Source organism: Dinoponera quadriceps, unplaced genomic scaffold, assembly GCF_001313825.1.
Source record: "Dinoponera quadriceps isolate SergipeBrazil2010 unplaced genomic scaffold, ASM131382v1 scaffold1146, whole genome shotgun sequence".
NCBI lineage: Eukaryota > Metazoa > Arthropoda > Insecta > Hymenoptera > Formicidae > Dinoponera > Dinoponera quadriceps.
The window spans coordinates 227,346-255,032 of record NW_014555229.1 but is presented as its reverse complement, the minus strand read 5'-3'; the positions used below and the strand labels follow the sequence as shown (position 1 = coordinate 255,032).

The window sequence follows — 27,687 nt, the reverse complement described above, 5'->3', positions numbered from 1 at the left end:
TTCCATTTTCCCGAACTGAGAGAAACATTGTGTTTGTCTTCCAGAGTCACCGAGCAGGTCCGCCCCGAAGTCACGAAGGAAGGAAAGAACGAGAGAGAAAGAGAGAGAGAGAAATTGGCTAATTCATCGGCACGGATAATCGTCGTCGGGGCCGAAGCTCGCGCTCAGTGAAAGTATCGCACTTAGACGCGCGACCTGACTGACGCACGGCGGATCGACGGCGGATGACGCGTCCGACGGCCGTCGATAAACGGATGATTCGCGAAGGCTCGCTCCTCCTCCTCTTCTTCTTCCGCCCGACGTCAACTTTCAGTGCACTGTAGGCGAGTAGTCGCTCCGTTTGCGCGAGTGTCGCGTGCACTCTCGGTGGTACCGCTCGGTAGTGCAACGTGCTCGCCTCGAAGACGGTGAACGAGTTCCGAGTGAAGTGCTGCGAAGCAGCGCTCGTCGGCGAGTGCCCGAAGTGCCGCGTTTCTTCTTCCTTCGCTCTTCTCGCCTGCTCGTGCCGCGTCGGCTCGCGTTGGAACGATCGTCGTCACCCGTCGTGCTCGTCGCGAGTTTTCCTGCTGGGAGCGGTGTGAGTCAGGTATTATCACCACCACCAATCATCACTGTAGTGAGTTCCGCTACATCTCCGATGAGTTCAGTGATTCAGTGACGACGTGTGCGCGCGCGCCGATGACTCGAGCGAGTTCCACTACCTGACGCCGACACGCGCCGAAAGATGCACCGCTGGGCGCACGTCTCGCTGGCGATCCTGGCCGCGCTCTCGGCCACGGTCGAGCCGAGCAACAGGTACCGGCAGCCGGCCGAGCAGCAGTCGTCGATCTACTACACGGAGCCGACGACCCTGGTGAACAGTGCGACCGACAGCCACGACGGTGTGACCGAGCTGCACGGCGGCCGCATCGTCCGAGGTCAGAGGTTGCTGCAGAGGAGCAAGAGCCCGTACTTGCTGCGCGAGGATCTCTACGTCGAGAGCGACGGCGAGCTCGTTCTCGAGCCCGGGGTGGAGGTCCGCTTCGGCCCGATGGTCGGCATCACCGTCCGCGGCGTCGTCACCGCCGAGGTAATAATCCGTAAAAGTCGCGATGGTAGGAGCGAAGCCAGAGACTAAGCGGAGTGCACGCTCCCCTGGAGAAAGCGTTACGTGCGCCGACTTCAGAGAATACGACTCTTCGCTCGGGTAGCGAGAACAAAGGCAAGATCCGGCCGGCGGGAGTCTTAACCCTTAACCGCATCGCCGACGTTGCAAACGTTGCCGCTTTGTCTTCGTCCGTCGCGCGAGCAGCGTTATTTAACCCACCCGCAGCTCGGCCTTTCGTTTTTTGTTTTTTTTTTCACCCACTTGTGGATTCTTTCTTCTCATTTCTTCGGGTCTTCGTGATTAGGTGAGCCTTCTTTATCGCGGGACAAATCTCCACGATTTTACGAGGCTCGATAAAGTCCACGGGTGATTATGATGAGAGGGGTGAAAAGTGACCGATCCGCGGGAGAAATTAGTGTTAAGTCAAGAGCAGATGTTCTCGTATGTAAGCAAGACAATGATGATCTTCTTAGGAGATTTTCAAGTCTTGAATTGAGTTCAAGCGATACTTGCATTTTTTTGTCAGATTTAAAACTAATTCTCTTTTCCGCGGGATCCGAATTGCCGCGGTTTTAGGGTTAACTTCCGGTTGTACCCGTTGGGATCTGCCTTCGGCGTTAGCTTTTGATTTTAGTAATTGAGCTCCGATTATTTAACAAGGATCGATATTTAGTATGATGTAATCCGTGATGTATAGATGATAATAACGTACGTTGCGCTCGCCGAGTGTACGCACCTTGAAGAATCCGCCATCAACGACGCGATTTGCCGCCCACGCGACAGTGCACGCTCGCTAATACCGTCGCTTAAACGCACGTTGTTGTGCTCACTGATGGAGAGCGTGCTCCGATAAACATCGTGCGAATGGTCCCGCGTTCACCGAAGACGACGACGGTGCTGGTACACCCTGCCGGCGGCGTCGTCGCGCGTCGCTGCGCGAGCACAGTGGATTTTTCAACCGTTACTTTTGTTTGCTAATGTTGAGGCGCACCGCCACCGGCAGCTGCGAAGGAGGGGCGGATCATTTCGCACAGTGGGTCACTCGCCGGGTCTATTCTTGGTTCATGTGAGAGAAACTCCGCTCTTTTATCGCGCTATTTACATCAAAACGACGTAGTCGGGATCAACTCCGACGGCCGTGCGAAGTTGAGCTCGGATTGTCCGTGTATGTGGTTCTTTTTTTTATTTTATCACCACGTGCTCCCACGTTTACCCGCGCGTTATTTCGTTCGTCGGCGTATTTCCACTTGAAGAAAAAAAATACTTGGCTCGCGTGAGAATTTGTCTCGCGTTTCATGCACTGAGAAAAAGATTCCTTCAAGTTTAATTGATTGCACTGCATCCAAACAGAAATTTCATCATCGGCGTGCTCCGAAGAAAGTAATGTTTCGATTAGTAACTGTGCGGGGGAAAGGTTAAATGACGTATTAAAGGAGTTTTTCATATCATATTCGTGCAACGAACCGGCCGGATTAAAAATCAAATCGGCAATGTCGGTACGGGAACTCTCTTTGGAACGGTTTCACTGGAAACGTGTGTTTTATTACGCAGGGCGTAGCAACGCGAGCGTGGATAATTGCAGACAGCGTCCTTATAGTCGCGAAGACTATCGATGCGCTCTGTGTGCGCATGTGTTGTCTGTTACATGCCCTGTGCGTCGTCGTCGTGCGTACGTGTAACGTTGAATGGACATGACTCATCACGTGCAACTGTGCACGTGCTTACTACACGTAGCGAAGGAGAAAGAAACGGCCGGCCGGGACAAATTGCGTTCCCCGAAAGGAAATAAAATACTCCCGCGGATCGGTCGCGATCCTATCGGAATTTCGTCATCGCCGCGGAGGTAACGAGAAACGAGAGAGGTTCGACTGTGTGAGATTTTCACGGTGCCATTCTGAAATAGCCGAGTGAAAAGTATGCTTTATGTCGCTAAATTGTTGCCATCTTCGGCTAATTGCTAATTACATATCTCCTTGTTGTTGCTCCCGACAAAGGAAAAAGTAATAGGAGCAATATGCACATCAAGTTATTATCGTTAACATTATAGCAACACTAATTGAAATATTACTTATTAAAATTAATAATATAAAAATAATAATTGTTATTTATTTATTATAATTATATATATTGATTAATTATGATTATATATATATTTATTTATTTATTTATTTATTTATTATTATAATGATCGATTAATTTAATATAACCTATTTAAAATGATTCTTTCGATGAAAGTTCGTTCTCTACGCGCTTGTGTAGTTGCGAGTATGAAATACCTTTTTCTCCGGTGTATCGGTGTATCAACGTGCACCTGAATCTTACCACAGGGGCCCGGTATCGTCGTATCGTCATCATCGCCGAGAATCGATAGCGTCGTTGATAGCGTTAACTGATAAACGAGATTGGAGTCCGTATCGTAGTACAGTGAGTGTTATCAACGGAGAATTTTCGTAATCGTACACGAGCGGCGAATAGTTCGGAGTATTTGGAGGAACGTGACTCACAATTATACCTCGAGAACGCTCCTTGAAATTTCACGGCTGGCTCTTTAATTTCGCCGCACGGCTTCCGGGATTTCGAGTATTTTGTTCTCTCTCGTTACACAAATTGCATAATGACTGACTGATGATATACATTGTGATAAATTATATGAACATTACATTGAGAGAAAAGCATTTGGCACTTGTAAATTATAATTATTATAGTGAAAGAATTACAGTCAGGAGAACCGTTTTTTTAATAAGTGTTATTAGAGTTAATAATCTTATATATATATTGTTATTACTATTTTTGTAGTTGTAAACTATACAAAGGATATAGTTTACGTCGAATATATAATTTCTCCTGGCGTACACTGAGAGGAAATCGTTAATAGTTATTTTCGGGGACAACAATATCCTTTTTTTATTTTAACCGCAAAAGTAATAGTAGTAACATTCACGTAAAGTTATTGTCGCTGGCGCTATATAGTAGCGCTTATTAGAAAAATAGTTCTTTCGATTGTTTTTGCGGTTAAAATGGAAAAAGGATATTATTGTCCCCGAAAATGACTATGTTTTTCCCTCCGTGTAAGAGAATACGGAAGGAGTCGCACTCGTTCGTAACGTAGACGCGTGAACTTTCATCTCTGAAATTTCATCGCGCGGTAATCCAATATTCCTCACTCACTCGGCCGCTTTCAATTCGCACTTCCGGTACGAATATGAGCGGGGCAGAACTGTCAAATGTTTCTGCCGCGGTTGGGCGCGCGCGTCACGGACTACTTGTCTATGTTCGTCGGTTTTTTGTCAATGAGTCGAGCGACCATTTCTGGTAACGAGGGCTTTACGAGCGGCAATTAAAATCAGAGGTATTCCAGTTGAGACATCAACTGTGATGTCGGGCGTTTTATCAGGATGGACACCGTCGAGGAAGTAGAAGAAGAAGCGCGAGAAAACATCTTTTAATATCCATATAATTGTTCACTGTGTATATCTATAATTAAGTATTGTATAGAATTTATGTAACAAGGGGACATATATATTCGAAAACGCGGGATCCGAACGCCAAGTTTCACCGGTGACGTTGCAGGATGGAGAAACAGTAACGTGTCCGTTTTTCATTTTGCCACGGCAAAACCTGGGGCTGATTCGATTGTAAAAAAAGAGCACTGTGATTTACATCGGTTCGGTAAATGTAATCGCGAAAGAATGCAAAACACTGGATGGTACGGCAGGAAAGAGATTCCTTCAAGCGGGGCGGAGGACATCGGCTAACCGGAAACGCCGTGAGCACGCGAGCATCGTTGCGTTTATTGTTGCATTGTATATGGTGTGGACGCATCGGAATAGGATAGAGAGCTCAACTGTGCCATAATACCGCGAGCTCTCTGTGTATCTATGTGTATATGCGTGCGTGTGTACGACGCGTTACCAACAGGTGTCATTACGTATTATTTGGCTGCTATTTTAATTGCCCCCGCGATTTCAGAAAGCAGCACGCGCGTCCGCCCATTCACACTGGCGCAATCGCGATTAAGAGGATTAATTCTCATTTGGTGGGTGGCGTTTAGGTTTCTTTTCCTTTTTTTTTTAGTCGTAAGATGTACAATTCTGACGTTTTGCGTACTTATCTTTGCTTGTCTTTGCTTATTTTTGCTTTAATTATACACGAATACTTATCTTTGCTTTAACTATACACGATAATTTCTACGCATTATTATCTTCAATATTGATCAAGTTACAAGTAATTTCATTAACGTTGAGAACGCGAAACGTTGATGAACACTTAATCGCGAAAAAAGAAGATTCCTAGAAAAATCGATTAAACCCCCGAGGAGAGTCGCAGAGAATGAATTCAACAGACTTGATTAAATGGGTCTTCCGGTACGGTGAAAAAGAGGCGCGACCTAGATAAATATCGATTGGTGGTTAATTTGGCTTCCGAGCAAGCGCTGCGTTCTTTATAGACTTGTTTCATAAATGTTTCGTAAACGTGCCGGCTCACTTCTTCAAGGGCGTGAGGGGCGATTCAAAACTCAGTGTTGATTGGTGACCGTTAACCCGTGCAACTTATTCCTGCACGTGTATATCTACATATATAACAAGGCGTTTTCGAATATATATGTCCCCTTGTTATATACGTGTATAGCATTACATCCTTAATGAGAATTAGATCTTTAATAGGATAAAACGCGCCAGTGAATGACCGGTTAGGAATGGTTATCGAATCACTCAATCTTGTCGAGAGCTCTCGAGACGGTGGGACTGCAAGTGTATGACCAATGGCTCCGGTAATTAACTGTTCATGAATTCGTATGCTATGATTACGTTCTGTGATGATTACGTTACGGAGAGATGAGGAAAAAAAGTATAGAACGCGGTGCTTATGCGAAGCGGCAAATAGTAATTTACGGGGCGATGTGCATTCGCTGCTGACGCACTCGTTCTACCGGAAGTGTTATTGATCCTCGACATACCGCATTGTGGTGTCAATTAAATGATTAATTTATCTCTGATTAATCCTTATGTATTATAATATACCTAATCTTTACCTCTGAAGAAAAAAACAATGTACTTATTTCTTTTGTATTATTTTTTTTCTTTACCTTATTTAAATTTCTTTGTTGTATTGGATGTGTGTGAAAGTTTTAATCTCTTTTTTTTTTTCCGCAAGTTTCCCCTTTATTTTCACGTAGTCGAAACACTGAAACTTTTGCCTATACGTAATATATGATTATATATATAAGGATTAATTAAATAAATCTGTGATAGCCCTGAGAAAGAATGAAAGTAGCGAGATATCAATCCTTGCGAATAGTGGAAACTGCTCGGAGGAGATGCGTCGAAGACTAAAGTCAGGTGAAGCGGATCCCCGGGGATTAGAAACGCCATTGTTCGGTACCATCGTTAACGGAGTAGAAGCGTTTAAGGGCGTTAAAGGGCGCACTCGTAATCCCCGTAAACGGATACCTTATATCCGCGCGCTCGCATTCGCGACAGTGCGTCGCACAAGATCCGCGGAGAACACTAATCGGATGATTAAGAACGGGATGCGAACGACGCGTGTGCACCGTGTACACGGCACAGCAGCGAGTGATTCAGCAGCACCGCCTCTAATGCAGTCTAAGCGATGCGTTTCAGGTCACGCATCAGCCGGCGGTTCTTGCCCCCGCACGATTAACCCCGCAACCTCGAGTAATCCCTTTATAGGCCCGGCCGAGTGGCGAGACCTTCGGCCGCTCTTGGCACGGAGAGTGCAGTGTCGTAGCTGTAATTTTTCGGCTTTTTTGCTCGATGTTAAACACGAGAGAGAGAGAGAGAGAGAGAGAAATTTATATTTTTTTTTTGCCTAACACGTTGACTGCCACGGAACTTTTCACGATTCTGGTCTAAGAAGCCAATTTGATTTAATCAAGTAATGAAGCGACGAGATAACTCGTAGTTGGCGTCCTGGGCAAGTAAACAACCTACGAGATATCTCGTAGTTGGCAGTCAACGTGTTAATCAGTATTTGTCATGAAGGTAATTGGTAACCGATATTATGATACCATGTCTCGTTAATTTACACATAAAACGTGATCAATCGCATATAAGAAATTGTACATATGATTAATAGCGAGCCAATAGCATAGACCAACAGACACGTGTGCATGACTTGCATTTACTTATTTACTTACTGTCCCTCTCACTCCGGTTATTCAAACTATTGTTGAGTTTCGAAGTAATCGGTGGAAATCAACGAAGGAGAACAATCGAGATGTTAAAATGGAGAATATTTACGAAGATTATCCTTTTTATCTCCGCGACATGTCTCCTTTCAGCACCACTGCTGACACTGACACGAATGAACGACACGTCACGAGTGACACGACACTTCTTAATAAGTTTTGACGTTTCTGTTATCAAGGGCAAAACAGACGACAAGATTCTCCTGACCGCAGCGGACGCGGAGACGCAAGTGCCGGTCATTCAGTCGACATCTTCGATACGGCTAGTCGACGGGCCGAGTCCGTTAACAGGCAGACTGCAGCTTCATCATAAGGGCAGTTGGCGTTCCGTCTGCACGAACTCGCGAAAGTACGTAAGAGAGAAGACCGAGAACTTAGCGATTTCAAGGAATAAGCCTCGGCCCGCAATCTTTAATACGTAAGCAGCAAGCAAGTCGACTAATCACAGTCGTTTATTAGAAGAATAATCGATCGTGGTTAGTCCATTTGCTTACTGCTTACGTCTGAGAGCAAGCTTGTAGATCAAAGCTACGAGAAAAAAAAAAGGAAGAGCCGAAATTTTCCCTCTCTTTGTCCTTTTTCCGATGTTGTTTAATTCGAGTCGAAGAACCTTCCGATCATTTACATTTCATTCATTTATATTTGAGAAGTATTCATATTTATCCACAACCATGATTAAAAGACACATATTTATATTTCATTTATTATATTATACGATTGAAATTTGCACACACCTTACATAACCCACGTCGTCCTTTGCGTTACAGTTGGACTCGCGCGGACTTGGAGACAGCCTGCCGACAGCTCGGCTACCAAGGTGGACAATGGTGGTCGTGGATCGACAGGCAATGGCCGGCCAGATCGCGTCTCCTCCTCGAGGAGCCGGGCTGTCGCGGCATCGAGCCTGCGTTGGCAACGTGCGATGGGTGGCTGGACAGACAATTGGGTGGCGGTGTGTGCGGTAAGTCGCAAAGATTTTTTTCATATATATATAACACATATATATCTTCCAAGTATAAAGCAAAATATAATATCTCGATGAGATGAAGAACTGAGGAAAGAAGTGTTCATAAATCTTGTTTACATCGGAGACGCTGGTAATCTAAGATTACATGGCTGTTGATTTTTGTGAAATCGAGTTTCAATGATCACGAGAAATTATTGAGCGCTCTGTACAACTTCGTTCTGTTGGAGATATAAAAAAATATATGTCATCATTTTAATATCTCCGCCTAAAATTGTTTAATTATATTTTTGCAATTTACACAAGACAGATCACGAAAGTTTCTAATAACACCCGATCTGCATCGCCGATTGCAGATTACCATCCGGACATGGGTATCTCATGCTTACCGCGTCACGACGGTGCGACCAGGGCGATCAAGCATTGGCGAGGGATACGATTCGAGAACGCGGTGCACAGCAGATCGCTCATCCAGGAGAACACGCTCTACGTGCGTCAGTCGAAGTCGATCCTGCGAAACACGGTGATCGAGTGAGTGTCGTGGACCGATGAAAATGAATATTTCTCGACGGAAGAAGGGAACATCGTCTATGAACGTTCTCTTGTACCTTCTCCGAACGTTTCTGTAAAATTTACCGTGATTTGACGAACAGATACGCCGGGACCGGAAGAGAATACAACGTTACGTCGGCGATAGACGTGGTGGGTGTGCCACCGAGGATGGAGTCCATCTCCGTTCTTCATTCCGCTTTCAACGGTATTAACATTACTACGCCAGATGCGCCGGTCGTGATAAATAATTGCACCGTGCAGTACAACAAAGGTGAGCTTCTTTGTTCATATTGACACCTTTTGCGTTCATGGAGACAAGATTTCTTAATCAACCTGATCTATGACGTATACGTATAAATACATGATAAATGTATGTGTGTTTATTCCCAGGATACGGGATTTACGTGAACAGCTCGTCCGGCATGGTGTACCTCGAGAACTGTACAGTGGAGGATAACGGCGCGGACGGCATCAAGTACGTGCACTTTGACGAGCGACCGGACGACAAATTGGACCGTACCGGCGTGTACGATCTGTGCACCTTCCCCACGACGACCAGTCAAACCTTCCCCGTCACCATTTCCATGGAACAGAGCAAATACGCGCCTAACGTGAAACAATGTCCCCAAGTAAGTGAGCGCTCGCTTACACCTCCTCCCGAGCACCTCGAAATCTTCGCGGGATAACTCAATGTTAGCCGATGACGCGCAATTAATAAGAGATAACGTTGTGGTCCAGCACATCTTCGCGAGATGGGGCCACGTCCTGACGCTGCATTTTCTGCAAATGAGAACCGACAGGAACGACAGCGCCATTGTGGAGGTGTACGACGGTCTCAGCAGCTCCGACAAGCTCTTGGCCAGCGTGAAAATCAGGAACGGGACGTTGCCGCAGAGCGTGACCTCGACGCGGCAGAATCTCTTCCTGAAGTTCACGGCGGAGTCGCGGACGAACACGATCGTGTTCGTGCGCATCTCGTCCGGCTACCGTGAGTTCAACATTTTACACATTTAGTTACACATTTCAACGTAACACAATGAGGACAAGAAAGCGGAGTTCGATATTTGTAACTATAATCGCATATTAGTCCGAGAAATTCTGTATGGTTCCACTAAAAAAATATCATGTTCTTGTCACTCAGGGATAATTTTGACAAAATTTTCAGAAATATTTCGAGAGAAAAGAATATTAAATAGAAAGAACGATATCTTCAAGCTGAGAATCGCGTCAGTTCGAAGACACACCGCTCTCGTTCTTTCTATTCAATAATCTTGGATATTATTTTCTATTTCCCCGTGCAGATAAATATTCTATGAATATTTGTTACGAATATTTTACATCCGTGGAATGTATTAAAAACATTGTTGTGCGTTCATAGTATGTTCTTGATGTTCGAACGACACTATGCTTGGGGTTTAACGTGGTGTCTCCTTTCGACACAGAGAAAACGTACGATCTCAACGTGACGGGCGGCGTAATAGCGAGCAACAATGGTCGCGGTATCATCGCGGAGAGGCTGCGGTCCGCTTTGCACATCCACGAGACCTCGGTGTCGAACAACAAGCACGCGGCCGGCGTGCACGTGCTGGACGGCGCCATGGACGTCAATATTACCGCGAGTCGCGTCGCCTTCAATGAAGGGGACGGCGTTAACATCACCGTGAAAGGCGGCAATCGCAACGTGTCGCGTAGCATCATCTCGTCCAACCATGGTTACGGGTTCGCGGTGTGGCTGAACGACAGCACCGCTACCGAGTACGTGCACTTCAATCAGACCACCGTGATCGAGTACTCGAAGATATATCGGAACGACGACATCGGTGTGCTGGTGAGTGAGTGAGTTGCGCAGATGTAGAACGCGTCACGTATACGATTTCCCCGGGTTGGTTACAGAAGAATTTTTCCGTTTAGTTCTCGCGAGAAGGGGGCGAGTTCGAGTATTGAAAGATATATTCATTGAAGTTCTCGTTTGAATATATTCGAAACATACCGAGAAGATGTCGTACATTTTTTTGGTCCGTGAGGATATTATCAAAACTTCGATGTTGAATTCGCTCTCTACTTTGACAAACACGACAAACCTTTTGCACCAATCTAAGATGCAAGTTTAGTTAAAGATTACCTAAATCACTAACTAACTCAATTCATAGTTAATATTAAATTAACTTGTTAAAGTTAACAGTTAATTGTACAAAACCATATACATATATATATATATAATGCTCTTTGCTTTTTACAACTGTTGCAAGTGTAAAATCGCAGGAACTGTCGTTGGGTTGTGCAATAAGTACAAAAGTAGGCAAGTAAGAGAAAGATCTAAAACACCTGAACAACCGTGAACAGCCTCTTCCCCTTTCTCTTCGCAGGTCGGCAATTCAACCGGCGACTCGTACGTGAATATCACCGGCAACTGGTTCAACAGCAGTATAGAGACGGCGCTGCAAGTGGAGTCCAGTTGGAGGCGGGACAACGGATTGCTGAGGCTGCAGATCGGGCACAATTCGTTCGTGAAGAACAAGAAGTTCGGCATCAGGTTGTACCCGGCGCTCAATCTCCGCGGTACCATCGAGTACAATCACTTCAGGGAGCAAAGGAACGGCGGGATCCTCATAAGGAACCCCCTCTACGAGGAGTTCAACGTTCTGCCCGCGGACATCGTGATTCGGCACAACGAGTTCTACTCCAACCGGGGCACCTTCGTCGCCAGCATCGGCCTGTCGCCCTACAGCGACGTGCAGCGGCTGCTCTTCACGAGGAACTTCCTGCGAGACAATCGCGTCCGCGAGCTGTTCGACACCGGCGGCACGTCGAGGGCCAAGTTGATACCGCGCTCCAGGGTCGCCGCCGTCGTCGTCGTCTCTTCGGCCAACGTCGAGGTCTTCCGTAATATCCTGCACAACTCCAACTCGCGTTACGAAATCGGCTCCCAACTGGAGGACCAGAGCAAGGTGATCAATTGCACTTACAACTGGCTGGGGTTCACCGACGACGAGAAGATATTCGACCGGCTGTTCCACAGGTGCGTACTCTCACGTTGTCGCTGCCTTATTGTATTGCGATTACCGCATGCAGAGATACTTCCACCCGTTTTTACTCCGTGAAAACCGCGTCAGTTTGAGCAAGTGGAATTGTGAAATTCGACTGAGCGAGCACCCGACCCTTCTTCTAAGTCGGAAGGAAGCGCTCCTCCGTAATAACGAACAGTTGTGATTCGTGTCTGACTCGTAGCCGTTTTGACACGAAACGAAATTTCAGTTTGTGTTTGAACTGAGTTTAGTTTTTACGTTCAGTCAGAACTGAAGCGCGATTAAACGGTTGTTATTCGTGTCGTTGTGAAACCTGTCAGACCGGCGTCGCATTTGCAGGAAGGACAGATACAATCTCGCGAAGATCGAGTACCTGCCTTACTTGCTGCACAACAGCAACCCGGGCGCGAACACCATCATCTCGAATCCGACGTTCGTCGCGCAGTTCGTCACACCCAGCACGAATCTGGTCGGCGGCGAGGTCGACGGTCAAGAGGAGCTGAAGGCCGGAGAGTACATCGTCGAACGCGACATCAACGTGAGACCAGGCGGCAAACTGATCTTGCAGCCGGGCGTGACGTTGCGCTTCCCACCTGCCGTGGGCATGATGGTCGCCGGCAAGTTGGACGCGCGCGGAAGAGGACCCAACAATATCTTGTTCACTCTGAAGGAAGAGCCGGTTATAGAGCCGCCAAACAAAACCGAGGAGGACTACATGATTCAAATCGACGAGACGGAGTCCGCTCCGGTACGGCTTCTCGGCGGCAAGACGAGCCTCGAAGGAAGATTACAGGTACGGCCGAATTGCATTTTCACGATTTATACCCGGCAAACGTACTTAAGCGACACTTCCTGTTACTCAATATGTATCAGATATTTGTTATGTCAAGGTTCGGGTAAGTTAATTTTGATTTCTAACCGAGTTAAATTCAAGATTACTCAAACGTGCAGCATAATATTATGATCGTCTACTTTTGTCTTTTCCCGTGGGAAAGGTGAAAATCGCAAATAAATGGGGAACCGTGTGCAACTACGGCTGGACGATGCTGGACGCGGCGTTGGTCTGCCATCAGCTGGGCTACATCCTCGACTCGGACAACTGGTTCATGGAACGTTCGCAAATCCCGAACTCGGGGATCAACGAGGACATACTGTTCAGCAACGTGCGCTGCACCGAGCACGACAACGACATAACGAAGTGCCGGGCGGAGCAGCAGCAGGACTTCGAGAACTCGTGCACCCACGCGAACGACGTCGGTGTCAGGTGCCTGGAACCGGCATGGGCGGGCCTCAGATTGGGACCGTTGGCACTGAGAAGCGATCTGCAGTACCTGACGATCGAGAAGGCGGGCCTGCTGGATTACAGGACGAATTTGTTCAAGCCAGGTGATCCTCCGCCTTCCGTCCGTCGATCCTAAAATCGTCAATCGTCCAGCCACAATAATTCCCATTTATTGTTTCAACGTTCGACTAATCAATTACACGAAATTCCACTCAAGATCACATATTATAATTGTTGAGATTTACCAATCGCTGACAAATGGCGAACTCTTACCGTTTAACCGATATTCGTGAACAAACGAATCAGCGTCGCGCAAAAATCGGCACGAAGGATTCAATTGAACAATACCGTAAAACGACGTCGTGTTTTACCGACAGCTCTGCAGATTGACTTCGCTCGGCATTCCTTAGACGGCATCAAGGTCGTGAACAATCTGCAGGACGGCTTAGGGGTGCTGTACTCGGACATCTACTCGGCGGACGCGATAAACATCGTGATGAACAGCGAGTTCTCGCAGAACGGTGGCAGCGGGGTCAGCTTCAAGCAGCTCGGCATGCGGATCGTCAACTCGAGAATCGAGAGCAACAAGGTGGCCGGTATCAGGCACAATCCCGCGCTCTCGGCCGTGCAGCAGAGAGAATTCGCCGGCTGGTTCTTGCACGCGCCCGACACCACCGTCGACTCCCCGTACAACCCCATCGTCCTGCCGGAATCGAATCAGAACATCAAGCTCACCAACGGCGAAACCAAGTACATCGTCACGTCCAAAGTGGCCGGCGAGTCCATCCGTCGCATCGTCAGTGTTGAAGTGAGTCCCCCCCCCTCTCCTTCCCCGATCGCACGCTTCACTGATACTCGTGCGACGGAATCAGGAGTAAAAAATGGAAAGGAAGATTGCACGTCGTATTAATTCGATGGTTATATTTCTTATATCAAATTCTACCGTTGCAATCCTTCGGTCGGAAGTTAATAGTTCGTTGAAATTAATAATTCATTTTAATCGGGTGAGACACGTTCACTCTTGCAACTTGGAGCGAATAGTTTTTTCATCGCTGCTTTGAATGGAGTTTCTCGTCTCGAGTGAGATCTCGTTCCTACGTCTTCGGAGTAGCATCTTTGTCGCTCATTAAATATGGAACGAAGGCAGAATGACGTTTGTGCCGGAGCAGGGAAACGTCCAGTCGTGACTTCTATCAATGTTGTGACTTCTTCCGTCTCACAGTGCACCCCGGGCTACGTGATCGGCATCCAATTGCTGAACCCGATAGAGAATCGAAGCACGGAACAGATAATACTGCGCAACTCGCCGCGCAACGACAAGAATCAGATGAGTTGGCATGTGAAGCGAGATCTGAGCGTGTTCCCGGTCTCGTCCAGCTCCTTCTTCGTGTTCCTGGAGTACGAGAGCGGCGAGGATGCTCTCGGTGGAGCCGTCATGGCTGTCACGCCGCTCTTGGCCCCGGTGCAGGTATCAGACACCAACATCACATATTTACATGCTATGTTAAAGCATAACTTATTGATAAATTATTAACCGCCGAATTTGACTGATAATTAATAAATTGGTGGCGAAATTAAAAACTTATTCGACTCACAAAGCCGATGAATCAGTCTCAAATATATCACCCTATCTATGTATCTTATTAACGCAGGCGGAATAATTAGCTTCTCGATAAATGACCAGCTTTCTGATTACTTGAGCGACGAGTTACAGAAAGTGGGAAATAGCGGTTGGCGATTCTTATCGTCGTTCACCGATCACTTTGATCCGAGTCTGGTGAAGGTCATTCTAATACGCAGGCGTAACGTTCGCAGAACATCCCCAACAGGATCGTGAGCGGGCCCGTGCCCTCGCTGGTGGTGACGAAGACGTACATCAAGAACAACCAGAAAGGCGTGTTCGCGTCCTACTACAATCGCTACCTGAACGAGATCGGGGACTACTTCCTGCGGAAGGCCAACGAGAGCATCCAGCTGATCGGATGCGACATCTCGCACAATCACGAGGAGGCCGTTTACGTGTACTCACCGTACTGGAACGTCCACCACACGAACATGTCCGAGATCTCCATTCACATCAACAGCAGTTTGGTCACGTACAACGGCAAAGGCGTGCGTCAGTTCAGCCGCGACGCCAGGCACTCCAACAACCTCTTCCACTGGATCATGCAGGACAGCACGGTCGAGTGGAACCGCGGCGGCGGCTTCGAGGTGCTGCTGCCGGACGTGTGGCAGTACAACGAGAACTTCACGCACTCCCTGTACTTCGCCAACAACACCTGGCGCAACAACGAGCTCTTCGGCTTCGTGGTGGACGGCCACTTCGCGCGGCTCAACATCTCGCACAATCGCTTCGAGAGCAACCGCTGCAAGACCGGGCTGATATCCGTGCGCGGCATGGAAAAGCAAATCAGAATCGACAACAATCGCATCGACGGCAACACCGGCGCCTACATGGTCGAGTTCCGCGCGAACAGCCAGTCCGAGATCCTCGGCAACGTGTACGCGCACTTTTATTACAACGAGGTCAAGCGGAACCGACACGAGGCCGCCGGGCCGTCGCGTCGCGCGACTCTCGACGATCCCAGCTACGTCGTCGGCTTCCACGGGATACAGAAGGTGCGAATCAACCGGAATCTCTTCGGCGACAACTCGCTGGATTACGAGCTGCTGGCCGGCATCAGAACGGCCAAGATTAACAACGAGGTGGACGTCATGCAGAACTGGTGGGGCACCGCGGAGGACGCCGGTATAAGGTGAGGACTGTTGCGTGGTGAATATTATCCGGTTGGTCTCGACAAACTTGTCGCGGATGGTTCTGCAACGAAGTCCCGGTGAAAAAGTGCCCCGGGTTCTTCCGCACTATTTCTCAGAATTTCGATGAAAATTTAAAGATTTCCTTGGAATCTTTCAGATTTTCTTATTTTTCTTTTTTACTTGCGAATTGGAACGTTCCTCGGGAAAACTCGGACGGGAAATTCTGAGGGAAAGTTCTGAGAATATTCCTGAGAATATTACATTATATATTTTCCGGGTGGTGATCGTGTGGCTTTTTCTTGGGGGGGNGGGGGGGGGGGGGGAGGAACATGGAAAGTGAAAAGTTACATGATCGCTGCTTGACTCGATGAGCTCATCTCGAGATTCGCTCGAAACAAAATTCACACGCGAGTTCTTTCGCAGACGGAGAATCTTCGACTTTGATGATTGGAACGACCATGCGGTGGCCAATTACACCCCGTATCTGATGACCGATTCGTTAGACTCGTCCATCTCCGCGTCGTGGCGCATCAGCCAAGAGATCGACCTGGACAATCTGGGCGGTCGCATCATCGAGAACCTGTCGTTGCACGCGAGATCTCAGCCCTACGTCGTGCGTTCCGACATCACGGTGATGCCGGAGGCAACTCTGTACATTTATCCCGACGTCGTGATGGAGTTCGCCCCCAACGTCGGCATCCTCGTCTTGGGAACGCTGAAGGCCGTCGGTGTGCCCGGCCATGAGATCATAATGCGGCCGATGAAGCGAACGGCCGTGAACAACTCCGCCAATGCGCTCAGAAGTCCCGATAATTCAGCCAATCTCGTCGCGTTGCCGAATGAAAAGATCCGTTTGTGCAAGGACGGCCATTGCTCCGCATCGTACAACGAAGGTAAGCCGTGTGCCAACACCTTGTTTACGAACAGATTTAATAGTTGCCCTAAGTACGACACTTTCTTCATTCATTCATGACTTATCTCGGATTTTGCATTCGTTACTTTGTGCCACGCGCATTTGTTATTTTATATCTTGCATCTCATTTATTGCTTACTATTTGCTATGCCTTTTGCTCACTTACAATTTGCCATTTTGCATTTTGTTCAATTATCATAATTTGCCATTTTACATTTTTGCTCCATCGCTATTTGCCATTTTGCATTTTGCTCGCTCCCAATTTCTTATTTCGCACTTTGCTCGTTTGTAATTCGCATTTTGTTCCTTGTTAATTCACCGTTTCGCTCACCGTCACTTCGTCGTTTTGCATTCCTCGGGTTTATCTACGGTACCGCGTCTCACTCTTACCCGACGAGTTCCCGCGAGTTTCCTTCTCTCTCACGCTTCCAGGCTTTCTGGAGTACTTCAACAAAACGACCCTGCAATGGATGCCGATATGCGACGACCGGTTCACCGAGCGCAACGCCCAAGTGGCGTGCCGGCACCTCGGCCACGACACCCTCAATGTCTACGTGTCGTACGGGCGCAGGTACGAGCTGCATCCCGGCTCGCTGACGCGCGTCTGGTCTTGGCCGGAGCCGCTGCAGTGTATCGGCAAGGAGCAGAGCCTCGATGACTGCCAGATACGGCTGAACGGCCAGATGTTCGGCCATCGTCACGAGTGCCCGTGGGACGGCCGGTTCGTCTTCCTGCACTGCGGCGAGCGCAACCTGGACGAGGAGCACGATTACTGGGGCGGGATACGCATCGCCAACAGCAAATTCGAGCATCACCTGTTCGATCACCGCTACCACGACATCGTTACGCACGAGAACAGGAGGCGCGTTGAATCGGTCCTCAGCTTCGTCAACATCACCGGCGCCGGGATCCTGCATCTGGAGAAGTCCGCCGCTGTACAGTCGATCATGAAGTCCCCGGCGATGGCGCACGTCAATATCGACCGCAGCGCTTATCACGGCATCAACGTCGTGTCTCCCACGCACACGGTGGAGCTGCTGTTCAACGCGATCAGCAACGTCCTCGGCAACGGCGTCAACGTACTGTCCCTGACCGGCGAGGGCCGCGAGGCCGACGAGAGCTCGTTCACGCCGCTCAAGGACCTCAATATCCCCTATCACTTGTTCAGCATGGTCGACATATGCGACACCACCAAGGAGATCGAGATCGAGGAGCGCGTGATCGTCTATTACAAGTACGACAATTACCCGGTGAACTGCGTCAAGATCTTCCGCAGCCCCGAGAGGTCCAAGCCGTTCGGATTCAGGTGAGCGGTGCTCCTCCCAGGCCACGTGAATGTCGAAGATAAAGACAACCAGCGGGACGTTATATACATAAAATGTATTAATATATACATTGTTTTTGCAGACTCTTGCAATTTAATCTGTACAACTCCACCGGGAAGCCCGGCCGCGCCGACGGTATCACCCTGTACGACGGCGACATTTACAACATCACTTCCAGGAAGATAGGCCACCTGGAGGTCAACTCGGCGGACGAGAAGAAAATGTTCAAGACGCAGGAGCCGAGCCTGAGCGTGAGGTTCTTCGCGAACGGCGCCAGCAACACGCACGGCTTCATCGCGGAGATCGTGACTCTGCCGATATCCGCGATCGGTTTTAATCGCGACGTTCAGCACAACGTCTCGTATTCCGCGATATCGGCATGCCGGGAGGGCGCGGTCAAGTACGCGAGCGCCGGCGAGGTGAACGCCATAATAACGCTCGAGCGCAATCAGTTCGTGGGGAACTGCGAGAAGCTGTACGGCAACTTCACCACCTGCAAGTCCGCGCTCTGGTTCGACGTCCAGAACACGCAGTCGCTCTACTTCAGGTACAACCTGGTGCAACGGAACCAGGGCGGCCTTTCCATTCGCGCCGACTCCAGAGGCTCGGCGACCTCCCTCAAAGCGTGGATTCACAATAATCTCTTCGCGGAGAACTTCAACAAGCCCGCGTTGTAAGTACAATATCATTAGGTAGCCGGAGTTTCTAAAAGAGACGCCTTGAAAACATCTGAATCGACACCCCGATCGAGTAGGACGTCTTTTAGACGTCTTTGATACGTCTTTAAAGCCCCTTTTCGAAGTTCCCGCTTATCTAGGATAATATCAATGTATCATCATCATCATCATTGACGATATTATAATATCAAGATCACAATATCGTGATTCGGCGTCGCTCGGTAAAACCTCCTTCACGCGCTCGTCGCAGGTACGTCGAGGGCCGGCAGAGCAGTCCTTATCAGGAGGTGACGATATTCCGGAATTACTTCACGAAGAACAACGCTCCCTACGAGAACAACATCGTGCTGAAGCAGGTGGTGAGCAACATGACGCTGAATTATCTGCACGGGAACCTCGGTATGCACCTGCTGGAGATCTCCGGCTTCGAGAAGGTCCGTCTGCGCATTTACCAGAGCACGTTGCACAACGGCTTCTACAAGAACTACGCGGTGGACCGCGCGGGCCGCAGCACCGTCGTCGCCGGCACACCCGGCCAGCTGTACGTCGACAACGTCTTCTTCAACCCGGACAACGATTACGAGATGCTGACCACGAACAGGTCTCAGCAGCTGGAGATATGGCTGTCCCACGTAGACGCGCGGCACAACTGGTGGGGTTACAACGAGACGCTGGCGGTGGCGGGGCGCATCAGGGACCGCGGGGACTCGCCCGAGCTGCTGCAGGTCGATTATCAGCCCTTCCACATGAACAACAAGTCGGTGCTGAGCGGCAAATGCCCGCCGGGCTGGGACCTCGTCGGCGACACCTGCTACATATTGATCGGCGCGCCGATGGACTTCTACAGCGCCCGGGACTTCTGCCGATCGGCCAACGCCTCGATGCCGTTCATCATGGGCGATTACCTGGAGCTGTGGAAGTTCGCGCGCAGGCAGCAGGAACGATTCGACTACTCGGAGCGCGTGTGGGTGCAGCAGCTCGAGCGGCTGGACCAGTGCACGGTGTTCACCTACCAAACGATCGAGATCGACCACTGCGCCCAGCCGAATCCGTTCATCTGCGAGATCGACCCGAGGGTCAACATCGACCCGCTCTCGTGGCGGAAGGACATCGTCGCGGTCGGCGTCCTGGGAGCGGTCGGTTTCGCGCTCGCCCTCCTCACCACGGCCATCGCCCTCTGGGTGTCCAAGTCGAAGAAGCGGAAGATCGAGAGGCTGGAGCGACGGAACTCGATCCGCCAGTCCCTGCACTCCCTGAGGTCGGTCGGCTCCACCACCGGCTTCACGGAGCTCGCCTACAGGCGAAAACCCATCGCGGTAAATATCCTGCTTTCTTTTTCTTTCTGCATTCACCGTGTTACCTTACGGCGTATTTGTGGCTTCTTCGTTCCTCTCCGGCCGCTCGGCGAGATTTGACCGGCAATCCGAGCCTTTCTTTCCTCGGCTTTGGCATTTTATCGACTTGTCAGGCCCCGTTAATTAGTCATTACTTGAAACTATCTCATGTGACATTTGGATTTGCATTTGTAATGAGATGGGCCTTTCAGTTGAGTATAATACATTTTATATATATGTATATTACAATTAAATTACATACGGAGTGTCCCGTTTTAATTGGAAACCGGATGTTATCTAAAAGTGAATATGAGATATTTTATATCTTCTACTGAAAAATATCCGGACAAAAAGTAAAGTATCACGAAAAGTACTCATTCTCGTGCTTTTATACGCAGAATGAACGAAGCGGTCGATTTGTGTTAGAAAACAATGCGACTTCATCTAAAGAGACGAAGTTGACTTGGAAATGACCTTTAATTACATACAACGAAGATCAAGAATCACCATGCACGCCGTGCACCACGCCTGCTTTCAGACTAAACACTCCACGGACACGCTGAACTCCAAGTCGCTGGACTACAGGCGCATGCTGAACGGCGGCAGCCTGGACTCGATGGACAAGTCGCAGCTGAACTCCTCCATCGAGGACAGCCAGAGCTACGACGTGTACGAGGCGCACAATCCGCGCTACTCGCCCAGCACCAGCGAGGCGTACAAGAGCGGCAACACCGGCCAGCCGAAGTACGCCGCCGCTCAGAGCGTCGACAATCCGGTGTTCGACCTGGCTTACCGGAACGAGGGCTTCCGCCATCACTCCACCTTCGCCGCGAGGAACGCCGACGACAACACCGACTGGGCCTCCCAGCCGAACGTGCAGTCGACCTCGCAGGACAGCCCGACGCGGGACGTTCACAACGAGAGCTCGTCGTACCTCAACAACGCCTCGACGTTGCCGCTCCACTCGAGCATCGCCCTCAGCGACTCGATGAGCGAGCTGAAGCAGGACATCGAGGCGTCGGCCGCCTACGACCCGGTCGATTACGACCCGAGGCGCACCTACGACACGGCCACGTTGACGCCCAGCCAGGCGTCGGAACCGGTGCCGGAGTACCCGTCGGACTTCCAGCCGCCGATACCGCCGCATCCGTACCGCTACGAGGACAGCAGGCCGCGTAGCGAGGCGCTCTTGGAGACCAACTTCGACACGAGCGAGGAGCGGCCGCTGCGTTCCAAGAGCGAGGCTCTCCTCGAGACCAACCTCGACGCGTTCCTCGTCAGCGAGCCTACGGAGCTCACGCAGTTGTCGGCGGGGGCGCGCAGCAAGAGTCAACCGCTGGAAACGGCGATGTGAGCGCGCTCGGCTGCACTCGCGTCGACCACGGCGTTGTATGACACACGCGCCGGTTGACACCCACCGGCTCGGCCCACCCATCGGTGTGACGAATCGAATATGTAGCGACGATCAAAGCACTGCCGGCTTGCGAGCGAAGCTCGCACAATGAGAGACTCTCCCGGGAAAATACGACCACAAGTCGTTACTTGAAAGTTGCGTCAGACCAGAGACGAGTGAGACGTTCAGACAGCGCGAACTTCTGAAGGAACTCTTAAAGATGTCTCCGAAGAACGACTGAGATAAGTAAAACGTCCCTTGGACGTCTTTGAGACGTCTCTTAAGGCACGTCCCGCGTGAAGCGCATAGACATCCAGCGCATGAAGTCCGTCCCCTTTCTCCAGCATATACTTTGTACGCTGATCACGTAGAGTTGCCATAAACTGGCCTCGGTCGCACGTGAGGGGAAGACGCACACAAAGCGCGTGCCGTGTAGAGACAAGTTTCAAGTAACGACTTGATTGTTACGGACGTAAGATGTCTTAAGATGCCTTAAGTTGTTCTTTAGACGATAAGACGTTGAAATTTCACGTTGCCCGACGAAGTTGCGTCCGTACGAGCGCGACGCGAGTTTCACTTCGACGGATCGTTATTTATTATCATAACGACGTGCTATTTAATCCCAATTAGCGATCATCGGCGCTATCTGATCGCGCTGTTGACGACGACACCGTGATGGCACGAAACGAGCGATACGAACGAGTGAATTATGCCAGATAAGCTTGTAGATACTCTTTAGGTACTCTTTAGGGACAAATCGATCGTTAATGTTACATTCCTTTTGGATATACGTATTATACGATTTATATGAGTATTGATCGTCGGGAAAAACGGGGGGGGGGGTTAATTATAGTTTCGTACTCGATATAAGAGAAAATGCGAGAGCCACGATTGAGTAATTTCACTGTCGCTGCGAAGCTGTGAGACCTCGAGGGACCTCATGTATTCTTAATCAACATCGCACGTCCACACGTTGTTCTTCGTCGAATCGTCAACGCTATTTAACGACAACAAACGAATTGTACGTGTCGGACTGATCGAAGGGTCCGTTCGCAGAGAAGAGGGGCGAGTTTTCCCTCCTTTTCTATCTGGTCAATCCGACGTTCCACGTTGACCACGTAAGAAGCCGGGAGTTACCAAAAAACAGTGACAAACTCGAGACTCGTATCACGCAACAACGTACACTGCCAGGTGTGTCCAATCCGAGCCTGCTTCGATTAAACTTCGAAGCGAGACGTACTTTAACACTCTCGAGTATCGATAGATCGATTGGCTAAATCGGTCGGTTTTAAGGTCCTTTTAAGTGATCACACCTTCCGGGAGGTGTCTCGTTGTGAGTTGCCGACGCTCCTCGCGCGCTTCGACCGCGCCCGGGGCTGCTCGCGCAAGCTCGAGCGCACAAGTTCGATCGAGATGCAGAAAAGCACCGCGCCACGGTGAGATTAACACGATTAATAATAATAATAATATTCGCGCCGCGGGAGCGCACGGGAGTGTTCTGGATTTCGCTCGGAGGGTGAAGCTTCACTCGCGCTGACGTAGACTTTTCGAACCGCCGCCTCCTTTTTAAGTAAGCTGATCTCAGCCGACTCGTCGTTGTCGAGAACATGTTTTTATATACCTGCCTTTACAGAACAAAGTATCCGTCCGTACCACGTAAGTTTAGCGGCAAGATAGCAATCGCCTCTTCCTGGCGGGGCGCGCGATAGACACAGGATGTCGTCCAGGCTGAATTCTCGCCACGGATAAGAAGATCCTCGCACGGAGAAAACGAGTTGCTGCCGGGATAAAGCAAATTGTCTGTTAATATTGTGAAAAGATTCGTTACACGGAAAAGATCATTTTGCTGTTGTGTCGCAAAACCGTCATTGCTGCAGCGTCGTTGCGTCACTATATTGAACAAACATTCGCTGTTGTAGCAAATTTTGTTTTCTCCGTGTGGGATCCTTTTTTTTTTTTGGAGGGGGATTCTTCCCCCCAAGGACACTCGCGTACCTGGAACATCCTGTGTGCAGTCGGCGTCGTCTATGCTGTACCATTCCTTAGATCGAGTTTACGCCAGGCTTGTTCTTTTTAGCTGAACTAGCGCTGTAATGAACTGACTTTGATCTTTTTCTTATGCTGGATTACATGCTCCCAGAGAACTCGAAGACGTCCTGAGGACAGTAAAACGTCCATCGTTACGACGTAAACGATATCTTGGAGACGTCTTTTAAATAATTCTATATGTTGTGCAGATTGTTTCATTTTAACGGCGAAAAGTACGATCCAGTTCAATTAAAGAGAACAAACCTGCAATTTTCAGTCTTATACACATATATACGCGTAAGGTAAAAAAAATTGTTATAATTAGTTATAATTTAGTAACCGTTATATATATTTAATTTTATTTTATTTTTAGAGCCTTTATATAACCCTGTCACATTATAATTGATAGAGTTACTTGTGCGATTTTCAACCTTATGGATCACATGTACAAGGCTGAAAATCGTGTGATTTTCCGTCTAGGGAATGATACGTAAGCATACATGCGTGACGCCGAATATGCAGGGTGTTGCATCTAAGATAAAAACACCAGTGTACGGACACGTACCTAACTCTGGGCATTCCTGTTGTTTTGATCTTTAAAAATAAATCTTTAAATTTTAAAAATAAAATATATGCATGTGTGTGTGTGTGTGTGTCTATGTATATTCTATGTTGAAAGTTTAAATAATTCATAGTTTAAATTTTATGCCCATCAAGGCTTATTGGAGCCGCTTTCAATCACGTGTACCCTTGTATCTTTGCACTGGTAACCCAGCGTACTGCTCTGTATGTAGGTGCAACATCCTGTACGTAAGTGTGTGTGTTATGTATGAATGATATGTAGTGCCTATAGTCGAACGTGAGATCATCTACGGCGTAGAATGCGCGTTTGACGAGTATCTTCGCCATAAGTTGCGTAGATCTCTCTTAGCGGTAGCGTCGAAACTTCAGTTTCGACGAGCTTAACTAATGAAGAAGGAAAGGGTTTACTTAGGTCTCGTCGCACGTTCTCTCTCATAGGCACTCGCGTGAATGGAACAATGATATCACAAGGCTGCCTTATGTATATTTGAGAAATAAAGCGAATAAATCAAGTAAATCCGACAGGATTCGAGTATCATGATCATTCGCCTTCAGGAGAATTCACAATTAGATTACGTACTAGGCCTTGTTCTTTTTTACGTTTTTTTTTATCTGCACTGGAACGTTGTTTCTTTTCTCTTCAAAGTTCGATTAGACATGGTGAAGCAATGGCTATTATCATCTTGAATATCTTCGGAATACGATTGAGTAGAGGAGAAAACGAACTGTCTGAATGTAACGAATGATATAAATAAAGCAGGAGCACGCAAATTTTGCATCGATATATCAGTGGTCATCATTTCGAGCATCTTCCGCAAATGTAAGCTTTTTTCATCTTCGACATTCTTCTTCGATTTCATCTTCGAATGTCTGTCGACATTCTCCTCTTCCTTCTTGCAAACGCGTTTCGAACGACGAGGTGTGCCCATACAGAAACAATTCGGGAATAACACGTGCGGATGGCATCCGAGAATAAAATAGGCAGTGTCTTTCAAAACAATATCGAATATATTAATATTAATATCGTCAATAACATAATTAAATATCAGGTTACTATTCGTCGCAGCCGTTTTCTCGAGCCGCCAAAACGGATATTGGCGTGGGAGATTCTTTCTACGTCTTTTTCTCACTCTCTCTCTCTCTCTCTCTCTCTCTCTCTCTCTCGCTCTCTCTAACAGACGAAGAAAATCCGCATGCCACACTCAGTGTGGCCTCAGGACGCGGTTTACGTACCAACACATACTTAAACGGCTCCGTCCGCATTTCTCGCGTCTAAAGGACGCGCGACATGTATCTTCGGCTGAAGGATATGTAATCTTACGATTTTACAGATATGCATCTATTCGTGTGTCTTGCGTGTTGCGTTGTGTATGTGTGTAAATATATATTTATATATATATATCTATATGTGTGTGTATGTGTATATATATATATATATATATATATGTATATACAATTTTCTAATATAACTATATATATATATACTCTTAGAGGAGGCTCATATCGAGATCGCCTAGTCAGGTACCTCCGGATGCGTTCGGATCGATTGATACGCTGTCACTGTCCAAGACAGTTTTCTCTCTAAGGTGACTCGGCTACAGAATCGCATCGCTACGACGCGAAATAGCCACGACGACAGTGAGAACAATCATGATTAGAACAATCATCAATGTCTACTCGTCGCTTGAACAAATACGCCGCGCGTCCGCTCTCACCGACGGGAAATTACACAATTTGCTATTCTCTATATTATTCATCGACTCAACATCCCCCCTTTCCTCCGCATATATATATATANTCTCTCTCTCTCTCTCTCTCTCTCTCTCTCTCTCTCTCTCTCTCTCCATATATTATTACTCGATAAAAATACGTCTACGTATCGTCGTCCGAGGAAAGAAAGCGGATGAAAATGAGGGGAAGGAGGGCCACCCGACCAAGTCGACCGTCGGTGAGACCGGAGACGCCGACTTCACATCCGCCGTTCATCAGATCTCCTCAGCGCATCGGAGGCGCACCTGTACGATCTCTATTGCACAAGTTACCACGAAGGAGAATTATTACAAACTATTGCACCAATCGTGCGTGATCACACGTACGGTAACGACACAACGCACGAGCACCAATGGGGATATCTCGCATTGCACAGGTCTCGTTTGCCGTCGGAGCGGAGCTCCTCGTCGTCGTGCCCACGTCGTCGCGCTCGTCGGCGCACTGAAGCGCGCGGGTCGTCGCGAAATTGCGTTTTAGGGAAAAGGGGAGAAGAGGGAGAAAGAAGGGAACCCCCGACGGGAGGAAGGGGTCTCACTTCGGCCCGCTCGCGCGCGTGATCCCTAAGTGGCCGGTCAGCTTCGTTGCGAGGGGGGTTGGGAAAATCGATGGATCGTGCGAATAAAGGAGTTGCACCGAACAGTAGTATAGTACTTGATTGAAATACGAATGCAGACGTCGCACGAGGAAGCCTGCGTACACTCGAAGTTAAAAAAATGCTCGACTCAGTAAAAAAGAAACAAGCAACACGCTCCGGAAAACGTAAATATAAAAATACAATGCTCTAAAAAGCAAAGTTAAGAATTTCATATTTTTGTATATAAAAATATATACAAAGGTATAAATGATATAAAAACATCTTTTCTCCCCTATCGGAAGTGTAATTCTATAATATATATAATTCAAAATATAATTATGAAGTTAATTTTCTTCTCGTGACATTACTTGATTGTATGTGTATATATATGTAATATCGAAATGGAAGATCAAATTCATTTTCTGCGTCGAGGCTTTTTGTACTAACGCATCTCGTCATCATACTTTTTGCACTAATAAAGCGCCCGCCTCGCCTTTATTCGCACGTCCCACGAGACATCACTCGACGTGTCGCCTTCAACTCGGGGATGTGACTTCGGCGCGAGTCCGACGCTGTACTGAACTTTAAGGGGATTCATCAATCGCGTATCGTTTTCGGCTGACGATCACCGGAACACAATATGTATAAATGATACACTTCGCTTGAGCGTACGAACTTAAATTAACAGCCGCGACGGGATTGGCGAGTGTGCGATCCCGCGACTGCGTTAGGCAACCGAGGTCCTCTCGGTTACCGCGGAAACAACCACTGTCCTTTCATACATTTACGTTAAACTAGAGTAAAGAGAATAACCGGGTTCCCGCGCTCCCGGCGGACCAGCTCGCGTCGGCCGGACTCGCGCGAATCCGAGATAATCCGGTGTAGTCGAGCTATACAGCGGCTAATCTCTCGTCAGCCGGTGCCGTTCGTTCAACGACTCGCTGCGGCGTTTCGAACGACACTTTATTTATGTATCTATATACTTCTATATATATGTATCGTAAGATTCACTAAGTGCTGATTCGTTAATTAATATATGTATCGGTATAATGTGTGTGTGTGTGTGTGTGTGTTGTGTGTGTGTGTGTGTGTGTGTGTGTGTGTGTGTGTGTGTGTGTGTGTGTGTGTGTGTGTGTGTGTGTGTGTGTGTGTGTGTGTGTGTGTGTGTGTGTGTGTGTGTGTGTGTGTGTGTGTGTGTGTGTGTGTGTGTGTGTG

General features: G+C 48.4%; 1 protein-coding gene across 1 annotated transcript; it reads left to right on the top strand.

Annotated features, from left to right (window-relative positions):
- The first annotated feature begins 380 nt into the window (after nucleotides 1–380).
- LOC106743596 lies at nucleotides 381–27,121 on the top strand. The gene is made up of 19 exons (XM_014617595.1): nucleotides 381–1,069; nucleotides 7,475–7,644; nucleotides 8,063–8,256; nucleotides 8,616–8,790; nucleotides 8,913–9,082; nucleotides 9,202–9,440; nucleotides 9,550–9,799; nucleotides 10,254–10,639; nucleotides 11,178–11,830; nucleotides 12,177–12,630; nucleotides 12,833–13,223; nucleotides 13,497–13,927; nucleotides 14,342–14,587; nucleotides 14,935–15,875; nucleotides 16,300–16,769; nucleotides 17,222–18,095; nucleotides 18,197–18,787; nucleotides 19,042–20,107; nucleotides 20,664–27,121. Exons 1-19 carry the CDS (start codon nucleotides 725–727, stop codon nucleotides 21,477–21,479), a joined length of 8,862 nt encoding a protein of 2,953 aa, XP_014473081.1. The 5' UTR covers nucleotides 381–724; the 3' UTR covers nucleotides 21,480–27,121.
- Nucleotides 27,122–27,687: the final 566 nt, after the last annotated feature.